Here is a 12,947-nt window from a genome sequence, read left to right on the forward strand (position 1 = left end):
TAAAGAAACAGCTTGTATGAATTCTAAGGCCTACTCATTCAAAACCAACTTGTCTGTATGAATTGTAAGGCCTAATTCATCCCCAAACCAACCTGTCTGTATTAATTTATAGGCATAATTCATCCCCAAACCAACCTGTCTGTATTAATTTATAGGCATAATTCATCCCCAAACCAACCTGTCTGTATTAATTTATAGGCATAATTCATCCCCAAACCAACCTGTCTGTATTAATTTATAGGCATAATTCATCCCCAAAACCAACCTGTCTGTATTAATTTATAGGCCTAATTCATCCCCAAAACAACCTGTCTGTATTAATTTATAGGCATAATTCATCCCCAAACCAACCTGTCTGTATTAATTTATAGGCATAATTCATCCCCAAAACCAACCTGTCTGTATTAATTTATAGGCCTAATTCATCCCCAAACCAACCTGTCTGTATTAATTTATAGGCATAATTCATCCCCAAACCAACCTGTCTGTATTAATTTATAGGCCTAATTCATCCCCAAACCAACCTGTCTGTATTAATTTATAGGCATAATTCATCCCCAAAACCAACCTGTCTGTATTAATTTATAGGCCTAATTCATCCCCAAACCAACCTGTCAGTATTAATTTATAGGCCTAATTCATCCCCAAACCAACTTGTCTGTATTAATTTATAGGCATAATTCATCCCCAAAACCAACCTGTCTGTATTAATTTATAGGCATAATTCATCCCCAAAACCAACCTGTCTGTATTAATTTATAGGCCTAATTCATCCCCAAACCAACTTGTCTGTATTAATTTATAGGCCTAATTCATCCCCAAAACAACTTGTCTGTATGAATTCTAAGGCCTAATTTAATAAACATATGGTACAGGCTTTAGAAGTTTTATGAAAACTCTTGAATTATTTGGTAAACATATGAATGGGAATTATTGGCAGAATAATAAACATCTTTTAAATCATTGGAAGTAAACCAACAATGATTTTTCATGACAGACTTTAGCATTTCCATTTAGATGTGATGTTTTCAACAAGTTTATTGATAGTTTTCGGATTCAAAATAACAGTACCATCTTTCTTAAGTCAAATAAGCATGTTTGAAACAAATTCACCTTGTTCTACCTGTACTTCCTGTCATGCCTTTCATGATGATTACCCCTCAATTTCAGTGTCAGTTAGTAAACTCTGCTGTACCAAACTGTATGGCTTTGAAATTGATAAGGTTTAGTAAGTACCCTTATACTTACCATTGTTTCAAGTCCACAGTTTTTGTGTTTCAACCTAATTAAACTCCATATTTCTGACTTCGCGCAGGGCACACTAAGGTTGGAGCAGTTCTGGGGCTTTGGATAATTTTTCTGAATTGTCTTTGATTTTGTCATCAGTGACTTGTGTTTACATCTGATACAATGTGTTCATTCACAGAAGACCCACACATCTCTTGAATATTATAAAAGTTGTCCAGATCATCAACAAGATTTCTGCTGTCATTTGGTAAATCTCTTTTAGGAATGCCACAAGGATCTGATTCCCACAAATCATCCTGTGGAGTGGATGCGATTATGTTTTGAGGAACTTGAATCCTCATTTGAATCCTCATTGGTGTTTTGTTCAAATATTTCTCTATTGCAGTCTGTCAATCAATCAAGGATCAAAAATCTTTATTTGCTCCCAGTGATTTTGAAATTTTCTTTAAAATCACTCTTTTTGCCTCCATATCTTCTGGTTTTAGTCATCTTAATGATTCAGTGATTTGACTGGGGGTGACCATTGTTGTATAGCAAGGCTATTGCACCATGTCTACCCGGCTATTGCACCATGTCTACCCAGGCTATTGCACCGTGTCTACCTAGGCTTTTGCACCATGTCTACCCAGGCTATTGCACCATGTCTAACCAGGATGTGATGTCACAGCTGACTTGACTGGGGGCAACCATTGTTGTATATCAAGGCTATTGCACCATATCTACCCAGGCTATTGCACCATGTCTACCCAGGCTATTGCACCATGTCTACCCAGGCTATTGCACCATGTCTGCCCAGGCTATTGCACCATGTCTACCCAGGCTATTGTACCATATCTACCCAGGCTACTGCACCATGTCTGCCCAGGCTATTGCACCATGTCTACCCAGGCTTTTGTACCATGTCTACCCAGGCTATTGCACCATGTCTAACCAGGATGTGATGTCACAGCTGACTTGACTGGGGGCAACCATTGTTGTATATCAAGGCTATTGCACATATCTACCCAGGCTATTGCACCATGTCTACCCAGACTATTGCACCATGTCTGCCCAGGCTATTGCACCATGTCTACCCAGGCTATTGTACCATATCTACCCAGGCTATTGCACCATGTCTACCCAGGCTATTGCACCATGTCTACCCAGGCTATTGCACCATGTCTATCCAGGCTATTGCACCATGTCTACCCAGGCTTTTGTACCATGTCTACCCAGGCTATTGCACCATGTCTAATCAGGGTGTGATTTCACAGCTGTAGACAATGGCTGGCTAGTACTGCGAGGGTTCAGTTATTTACCTGCATCCCATGACACTTTAGGTTTTTGTGTCTATTTTATGCAGACCTGCAACTTACAGTTGGAATGCATACATTCATGCTTGTTTTTTCAGTGATGTTATTAGATGCTGAATCAGTAAATAATTTGACAGCAATGGTAAAGCACATCTGATGAATGTTGAGACTGTAGTGGTAAAGCACACCTGATGAATGTTGAGACTGCAATGGTAAAGCAAACCTGATGAATGTTGAGACTGTAATGGTAAAGCAAACCTGATGAATGTTGAGACTGTAATCATAAAGCACACCTGATGAATGTTGGACTGTAATGGTAAAGCACACTTGATGAATGTTGAGAGTGTAATGGTAAAGCACACTTGATGAATGTTGAGACTGCAGTGGTAAAGCACACCTGATGAATGTTGAGACTGTAATCATAAAGCACACCTGATGAATGTTGGACTGTAATGGTAAAGCACACTTGATGAATGTTGAGACTGTAATGGTAAAAAACACCTGATGAATGTTGAGACTGTAATGGTAAAGCACACCTGATGAATGTTGAGACTGCAAGGGTAAAGCAAACCTACTGAATGTTGAGCTCACCTGATCAGACCCAGCTTTCATAAAACATCTGAACTTAGAGGATGTATTTTACTTTTCAATTGATCAGGTGTCATTTGGAAATTACAGCAAAATAGATTCATTTTCAAAACAATTGTCCATGAATTTGCTGGTCATAAAATTTTATGGAAATTGTGATATTTTCAGTAGATAGGAAGATTATGTACTCCGACTGAATATATATATATATATATATATATATATATATATATATAATATTATAAATATACACCAGGCAGAATGGAAAGTGCTATCCTTGGATTCTGAAGGAGAATGCTTGATAATAGTACCCGGCAGATTTAACGTTTAATACAAATAATACTATCATAGAGGTTAGAGAAGTTTTAATTCATACTCTACAGAGATTCGAACTAGGTCCACAGGTAAATGGCACCCATTGCCATGTCTGCACATACCAGCCCATATTCCATCACGACTAAGCACACATCACCAAAACTTGTGTAGCAAACACTCGCATGACAACCTAGTAATTAATTTTCATCTATCTACGTAGTTGTTCCAGATTCCTATGAAAGAAATCAAGGTATATAGGATTAATTATACAATATTATAAATATACACCAGACAGAATGGACAGTGCTCTCCCTGGATTCTACAGGAGAATGCTTGATAATAGTAGACAGAATTAATATTTAATACAGGCCTGGCCCTAGAATTTGTCGGGCCCAAGGCAGCATGTGGAGCCCCAGGCAGCATGCAGGGCCCAAGGCAACAAAAAGCAATGAGCAGGGCCCCAAGCAAATAAATTGCATTGTGGAGTTGATTTCCTGAAAGCATGAGGCCAAATGTTGTTTCCTTGGTTACCATGCCTTAGGGCCAGGCCTGATTTAATACAAATAATACTATCATACAGGTTAAGCAATTTTTCATATTCAGAAAGTAAAATTGCTTATTCATTTCAGCACTAGAAGATGGACATTAGTAAATATGTCCTAACCCTTTATGTAAATTATTCAACCATGGTTTTTCTTCATAGTTAATACCATACAAGAGGTAAAGGATCTTGGACTGGTGTAAACGTTAATTTCAATTTAATTGTCTTGCTCAGTATTAACAGCAGAGGCAGAAAATTTCTCTATTTTTTTCTGACTTTTTTCTTTTCATATTTCTTAAATGTTTGAAGGTTGGTACATGTATTTTATTGTGTAGTAATGTCCTGTCCCAAGAACAGTGCAGAATTTTATATCAAAATGCTAACAATATTTTTATCATTATTATTGAAATTTAAAACTTGGACTATTACTAATTAATTTATGGAAGTACATGTATGAAGTTGGTATCGTCATGAAAAGATGTTTCTGTATCATACATAATCATGAAGAAGTATTTTATATCTGTGTCATGTATTACTGATTACAGTTTGTTAGCATGATTATGTAGACATAGTGACGAATTGATTGGTCTTTCTTGTCTTAATGACAAATTGGCTCAAGAAAAGAACTTAAGTATATAAATTGTTTGTCATGTCTACAAAATTATTCAACACATTGCAATGGATAACTTGTCTTGTTCATGTAAATGATGTCATCTTAGTCACATATACTATATAAATACTGAGGTTTGAGCATTAGACTCATAATCCAAGGGTTTTAGGTTTGATACCTGTACATGCCAGCCTTGGGTCAGCTGCCTCATTGTGTCCTTGGGAAAGGCACTTCTAAGCACCCATTTTCTTAGCACGATATAGCCATTAATGTGTTGAAGTGCTGTTTTTAAAAAAAGATGATGGTGATGGTAGATTAAATAATTCCATGTGAATTGTATGTAATATTATTTTATGGATCAGGACTTTCATTATATATTATTCTTGTATGGATCAGGACTTTCATTAAATAATATTCTTGTATGGATCAGGACTTTCATTAAATAATATTCTTGTATGGATCAGGACTTTCATTAAATAATATTCTTGTATGGATCAGGACTTTCATTAAATAATATTCTTGTATGGATCAGGACTTTCATTAAACTGACCTCAAACATTTTTAGTGTGTGACTCTGAAATGGTATATAGTAAATCATACCATGAGTGATGATTGAGTGCCAAAAGCATAAAAAATAATATTACAAACTGTCAATAAAATTTTGAACATGTTATAAATCCAAGCTCAAAACAGATATAACTTTAATTGGCAGAAAAACGGAGGTTCTGGCCATGTGAAAAGTGTTCTGTACAAGACATTCACACATATCATAGAATGTATTATATATATATTATCCAATACTGCGCACTTCAGTCATGCGCGAGTTCCTAGGAACAATTCATCTTTCCCAGTTAATGTAAATAATTTCTTTAACTTTCTTTTCTTCTGCAGTGATTAATAGTTAACTTAATTGTTGGTAGACTAATTCATCTTGACAAGATTCTCATTATGGACTGTTTCAAAATTAATTCATCCTTGCAAGGCTAATGAAAAATATGCCTTCAGATTTAAAAATGTGCATTCCCCTGAGGTGCCTCTTTATATGCTTCATTGAAAATAATTCAAGGTTTTTCATTTGAATCAGTTAAGAAATCCGAACCAGCTGTGTTATTGCACTCCTTTAGATTAATATCCCAAGTTACATAACAATACATAAGGCATGGGTGTATTTGTATGCACTTGGTGCACAGATATTCATGGATCGTAAGCTAATCATCATCTCCACACATTTCATCTGGTGAAATTTCAGTTCCTATCAGAAACAGAAGAAGGAATTTTCAGTTTTGTTCCTGCCAAAGTGAAAAGAGGAAAAATAGTGGATAACCAGTTGGAATGTGAATAATTGGTGCATATTCTAACATGTTCATGTCAGCAGTCCAAATCTAGGTCATTTTGATGTCATCTACTTGTGAAAATGCAAGAAAGATGGCTGCAAAAATTGGAATGTGCGCAGCAATGGTTTTTATACCCTTCTTTCACAGGTATGTAATCAAGTAATACAGTTTAACGATGTAAGGGTTTCACATGAAGCAAGTGGGACAATAAAAAGATGTTCTGATATCTTGATCACAACAGAGTAATGTGTGTGGCTTGCCTGAAATCAATGGGTAATTTTTCTGCTTCAAAGCAAAAGTTGATGCCATTTAACACCTAAATTCCAATTCACTATAAGGAAATTGTAATTTAAAATGTAGCCTGATTTCACAAGTTTGAAAAATGTTGGAATAATTTTTTAAACAAGTCCGTATATAATGGTGAAAACAGAAAATTTTATGCAGAATGCTGAATTATCGCATTTGTGCAAGGTACATATGATTGACATATTCAGCCTAAAATCTCCTCAAACATAAATAGCAGCAAAAAATACAGTCAGAAAACTTTTGGCTACAAAGGATTATGGGGCTAGGTAAGCACATGTACTAATTAATTCAAGGCTTGCTTATGGATTAAGTTTATATTGGCATTTTGAAGTGCACTTTACTAGCATGTCGTCTGCACTGTGCATACACAAGCACTTTTTAACCAGTAACAGTCACAGATGTATTCAAATTGTGCACACTGTGGAGGCTGAATTCATACTTCATTTAATTTTATTCTTGTTACAAATGGTGCAAAATGCTAAGACTCGTTGCATACATGTTTTAGCTTTACAGAAATTGGTGTTCTCTGGTATACTAAACACATCAACACATCAAACACTATTTGTCAACATGAAGTTTCATTACACTTGAAGGAGTACTCCTAATTTTATTCTTTTTTCCAGCCGTGATGAGTAAAGCAAGGCCAACTTAAGATTGCAGTTGTTTTAGGGGTTTTATAAACATCATTTGAAATTAACACATTTGTAATATTTTATTTATTGCATGAGGAAAAAATTATTTTAATCAAAGACTAAGCAGAATAATGTTGTGAAATAACTTTGCCTGCATCATATCTTGGTTATGTATGTGCAATCTGGAGTTGTTGTTGTCTGCTACCAAATATATTTAAACTACAGAATATCTTACACATAAAAATAAAAGGATGAATAAATTATGATGGATCATTTTATCTTTCAAATAGTCCTGAAAATGTTTCATTAAGTTTTAATAAAAAGAAATTTCAACACTAATTAAGAGAAAAGCTAAACATAATTTTTTTTAACTGGATTAATTAATTGAATTGTTTGTAATATATATAACTTGACTGCATAATTTAATTTTATGTAACCAAATAAATTATTTTCCTCATTCTAACAATATTGTTGATGTAAAATATACCTAAATTATCTGCATATTTACAGAATTTTACTGCTGAAGTTACCTATTTTGTGGCCAATCCTAAGTGAGATTTTTACTGAAGTTACCTATTTTGTGGCCAATCCTAAGTGAGACTTTTACTGCTGAAGTTACCTATTTTGTGGCCAATCCTAAGTGAGATTTTTACTGTGGAAGTTACCTATTTTGTGGCCAATCCTAAGTGAGATTTTTACTGCTGAAGTTACCTATTTTGTGGCCAATCCTAAGTGAGATTTTTACTGCGGAAGGTACCTATTTTGTGGCCAATCCTAAGTGAGATTTTTACTGCTGAAGTTACCTATTTTGTGGCCAGTCCTAAGTGAGATTTTTACTGCTGAAGTTACCTATTTTGTGGCCAATCCTAAGTGAGATTTTTACCGCTGAAGTAACCTATTTTGTGGCCAATCCTAAGTGAGATTTTTACTGCTGAAGTTACCTATTTTGTGGCCAATCCTAAGGGAGATTTTTTCTGATTAGTAGAGCATTAGCCATAAAACAAAGCAAGTTACGGATAATCACTTGTGAAATGGTGGAATATTTGCTTCTTTTAAAAATGAATATTTTTTAAACTGTAATGGACCAAGCACTATTGAACTACTTAAAATGTAGGTCAGTGTGCATTTTCTTGTACTACTGATGCTTGAAACTGTAACCCAAATTAGGGCCAGAAGAACATGAGGAAAAGTACCATGTCAGTAATTGCCAATGAAATAATTAGCATTTAAAAATTCAGATTGAAGATCATAGACTTCTCTTATCACTCTTGCCAGTACACAAAATAAAAGGTATGATGATGAGTGAATTTTTATGTTGTAGACATCACATCAGCTTGGCACAGCAGAACACCTAGGCAACCAATTTACAGCAGGTTGTAAATCGCTAAATTTTCAAAGGTCTTGCACACTTTTAATTGACTTTATCATTTTATTTCACAGTATTGTTGTGATTATTCATTTTGTATTTTTTAAAATTATTTTTTGTTACTTAATAAGAGAAAAGTCAGTGACCACAATTTTACTGCTAGTCTCTCACAGCTCTGTCTGCGTGGGTTCAAGTCTCGGATTCGGCCAATGTGGGTACGTGAGAAAGCTTGCCAGTAGCTTCTCGTGGGCAGGTGGTTCTTTCCGGTTTTTTTTCGGGTTCTTCCTCCACCATTAATACTGGCCACTATGTATAGCCTATCGTGTACTGAAAAATGGCGTTAAACCCTACAACAACAACAACAAGTCTCTCACAGAGTTCACAGTGCTGTGATATGCATATTTAACAAGTGACGTCATCTCAGTGATCGCACGATTTAATGAGCAGGGTTGTTTGTTTTTTTTTTTTTATTGATTTTTCTAAAGCAGATATCATAAATGTAGTTATGGAGGAAATCTTAAAATAATTTCTTTATCATACTTTTGTGCAACATTTTGTGTTCATTAAAAATCATTATCTTCTATTAAATTTACTCTTGCCAAATTACTCCAATTATTCTGATGAATGAAGAGTTGGATTCTATAAAATAATTAACTGCATTACCTTCCTTGACTAAGGCTGAGGTTTCTGGTATGTGTGATTTGTGATAAAAAACAACACAAACGCCGAAAAATTCTGTGCGACTAGTTTTGCATTTAATTTATGCTTCTTCAGGCACAAAATGTTTTGAAAGTAACTCAATTTATTTTATTATTATTTTGTTATGTGTGATGGCATTCTAGAGCAAGTCAACCATTCCCTAATGTGTGTGTATGTGTGTGTGTGTGTGTGTGGATTGCATGATCATATCAAGTAAAAATTAGAGATTTTGTGCAGTATATTTTGGTAAATTTCAATATGATGGAAAATACAGAAAATAGCAAGCTACCCTGTGTCAAACAGAGATGTATTATTACAAACTTGCTCTATAGACCCTGCTACCTATTCTGATATTTTTCCAAACATATTGAAAGCATTCAAATCATGACAAATGCTTCTAAATGATTTAAAACAATTTAGACAGCCATTTAGATAGTCATTTAAGCAGTCATTTAGATAGTCATTTAGGCAGTCATTTAGACAGTCTTTTTAGGCAGTCATTTAGGCAGTCATTAGACAGTCTTTTAGGCAGTCATTTAGACAGTCATTTAGGCAGTCATTTAGACGTTCATTTTGGCAGTCATTTAGGCAGTCATTTAGACAGTCTTTTTAGACAGTCATTTAGGCAATCATGGGGTAAAAATGAGTAAACAAGCAAGTACCAGAGAGAAAAAGAAAATATATTGAAAAACCAGTCTACCCACATGGCATACATAAATTTAAATTGCAGCCATCTGTTTACCAAACCTTTGCTTGATAGGTTTATGATAGGGAAGAAAGAGCACAGTAGATGTCACGTAGAACATAGCGAAATTATGTAAGTAGATATAGGGTTGTATTTAAAAGGGGACATGATTCCCTCATGTTGAAGAGTTATTAATATTTTTAAACTAAAATGTGGCTTGTATAATATACAGATCTAATATCCTGGTTTTTTCAATGTGGCTTGTATCATATGAAAATTAGGAAATACGTGGAAAGTGTACTTGTGCATTTTAATGCACAGTATCCTCGTAATTCTTTCAAATAAATTTCATTTGTTTTCTTTATTTTTTCTTTGAATCTGTTGATTACAATACTGACCGTAGTCATTTCATATTCTTAAATTTCATAGGATTAAAAAAATTAGCTAAACTACATTCTCCACATTAGCATGTTATATGTTCTAGTAATGCATCATTCCATGATACATATCAAGAACACGTAATACCTCACGTCATCATACATATCAAGGACACGTAATACCTCACGTCATCATACATATCAGGACAGGTAATACCGGCACCAACTGTTGTGTGCGTCATAATTTTAAACACTGTAAATTATCAACAGTGCAGTATAGATTTATAATGAAAAAAACAAAAACATATGGAGTTTTTATGTATGGAGGATTCAAACATAAGTTAAAAAAGAAACCTCCTATATTGCCCAGTGACTAAAACTAAAGAAAAAGATGGAAGAATTGAATATTTTTCCTCCTGCAATAATTTATAAATGATCTGTAATAATGTGTAACGAGCATTTTACATGACAAAATGGCTTGGTTAAAAAATGATCGTTTAATTGTCAATTTACATTGAGGCTCAAAATCTTTTTCACCAAAACTGTATTATACTTTAAGTTTCAGCAGTAACATCTTGTCCTGAAATTAGAAAAATTGAATGGAAGTCAGAAAGGAAATATTTTGATTGATGAATTAGCTGAAGTGAATTTTATTTGATGGAGTACATTTGTTACTCTGTACTGGCATTATTGCTTGGAAAAAATATTTACATTACGTTATAAATAAAAATTTTAAAGGGTGTAGGTTGATTCCTATTATGGGATCAGTTCTTGTTGGCTACCACAGCGCAACTTGCAAATTGACTCTAATTGCCTTGGCACCAGATAATCTTCTTGTGTTGCTGTGCTATAAAACACCAAACCAATCCAGCTTTATTTAATTCCGGTGATGAGAAATCTTAATTATTGACTTCAGCAAACAACCTCCGAACACCACCACCAAAAGACAGTGAAAGAAGATGATCCCAGAAATTTTTATTTGGATAAAAAAAATTTGTATTAACTTTTTATCCAAATGGTAAATAAAACAATTTAACCATTACATAAGAAATAGTTGTCAGAGACAAATTGAAATTAGTTTAGTTTTGAGAGAATCAGATAAATTATGATACCTAGTTACATTTTGTTGGGTGCTAAAGAAACAACACAAATTTGTTCTGAAGGGAGAAAGAAATATTAAATTTCTATTTAAATCCTGAAAGACCAATGATGGATAACTGCTTTTGCAATATTAAATGTGATTAACATGTACTATAGATGCAGAAAATTCGAAATTATGTGCTACATTGTTATTATCAGGAGAATTATTTACTTTATTTGATGCTATGCGATGAATTACTGGCTTTACCAAGTGAAATATTTTTTATATTTCACTGGAGTGAAATAAGATAAATATTTTCACTGCCGAATCGATAATATTATAACCAAGAAATCTGATCAATTTTTGGATGCTTGCATAGTCTAGTTGTAAGTATGGCCACCTTGCAAACAGACAAACTATGTTCAAATCCAATATTGTGCTTATATTTTCTTCACATTTAAAAAAAATGATGTTTGTTCAGTACTAATGTATATAAAGCATAATCGAACATATACAATAGACCCCTGCCATTATTTCAAGGGATGCAGTGACATACCTACCTTCCATTTGTTGGTTGCTAAGGGTGACTAACATTTCGTCTTGTGAGTAAAAATACTCCACTCCCATGATACCTCACTCCATGATAACTTGCAAGCCCACTTATGTTGCAGGGACATACGTGTATTCCTTTTCTTTTCTAAAAAATATGCCCCAAATTGGTCCCTATTGTACATGAAGAAAATGAGGATCAAAACTGGAAACCTTGGTATATCACTCCTTTTATCATGGTGGGTAGTATCCATAATTTTAATCCACATCATGAAATGCTCGTCATTTAATAAAAAGTCATATATTCTGGTAAATATACTTTCCAAACAACATTCATAGAACAGCGTATAAATAATTTAATGAAATTTTGATGAATGAAATGGTCCCTAATGCCTGCTGGTGAAATTCAATATTTTAATTCTATCATTTACATCAGTTTAAGTTTAAACATAAATGCAATGTGTCCTCTTGTATCCTAACACGAAAAATGGCAATCCACCATTAGAACTATGTCTGTAGGCATTACTGTGAGAACCTAATTAAGGGCCAACTATATTTTGATCTCTGACTTGTGGAAGTATTTGTTGTATTGTTGCACTGAATTAAAAATAGACCTGCTTTGTATTATCACATTAATTATGTCTTTTGTATCAAAATCAAATAAAGTGGGTTGGAATAATAGAGAAGGTAAAAGAGTTGCAAATCCTACCTCCATAAGAGCTAGCTGTCATGGTCATGTCAGGTCAACTCCTTTCAACAGATCAAGCTAACACTTATGAGTATTATTATGCAAGAAATGTAATTAAACTAAGTTAAATTAGCCTATTCATTCACAAATGTGATCAAAGATAGCAAGGCAACCTAGTGAAATGATTACTTGATGAAATATAAAGCTTTGTTTCACAGTTAGGGTTCATTGTAGAGAAGCAAGTTTCTAAGTTTGTAGTTAACTTAAAATTTCCTAATTGTCACTCAGAGAGTTTCCCAGTGATGAGAAGTTTCTATATTCTTTGCAAATAAATCACGGCATTAGTATTTTACTGATACTTTTACTATAAAAATAAGTAGAACTTTGATTTTGACAGGTGTTTCACAAGATAAATGTCCCTAACTTTTGTAAAACAGGAATTTTGTTGGATTGTAAATCAATAAAAACTAAAAAGACTGATGTAATACACAATGTTTTTGTGTACACATGATGGTTGTTGGAATGATGTAAACAATCTTTCAGAGGGTGGGCATCTTGAAAATGAATATAATTTATACAGAAAAATTAACAAGTTTGATAGAAATTGCTATTTATTGACATTTATTTTATGCTATG

The 12,947-nt window shown here is 33.9% G+C and overlaps 1 protein-coding gene across 7 annotated transcripts in view; it reads left to right on the forward strand.

Moving 5' to 3' along the window:
• The window catches only part of LOC149781801 (uncharacterized), a 440,127-nt gene that overhangs the window by 349,292 nt on the left and 77,888 nt on the right, over positions 1–12,947 (forward strand). The window contains exon 1 of one of the 7 annotated variants that reach the window (XM_089935966.1): positions 5,799–6,075. The exons of the other annotated variants lie outside the window; for them this stretch is intronic. Within the exon in view, the coding sequence (XP_089792092.1) occupies positions 6,009–6,075 (67 nt within the window). The 5' untranslated portion in view covers positions 5,799–6,008. Of the gene's footprint in view, positions 1–5,798; positions 6,076–12,947 lie in introns of those variants that run through there. 7 annotated transcript variants of the gene reach the window in all.

Source organism: Sinohyriopsis cumingii, chromosome 15, assembly GCF_028554795.1.
Source record: "Sinohyriopsis cumingii isolate HCF-2022 chromosome 15, ASM2855479v2, whole genome shotgun sequence".
Taxonomy (NCBI): Eukaryota; Metazoa; Mollusca; class Bivalvia; order Unionida; family Unionidae; genus Sinohyriopsis; species Sinohyriopsis cumingii.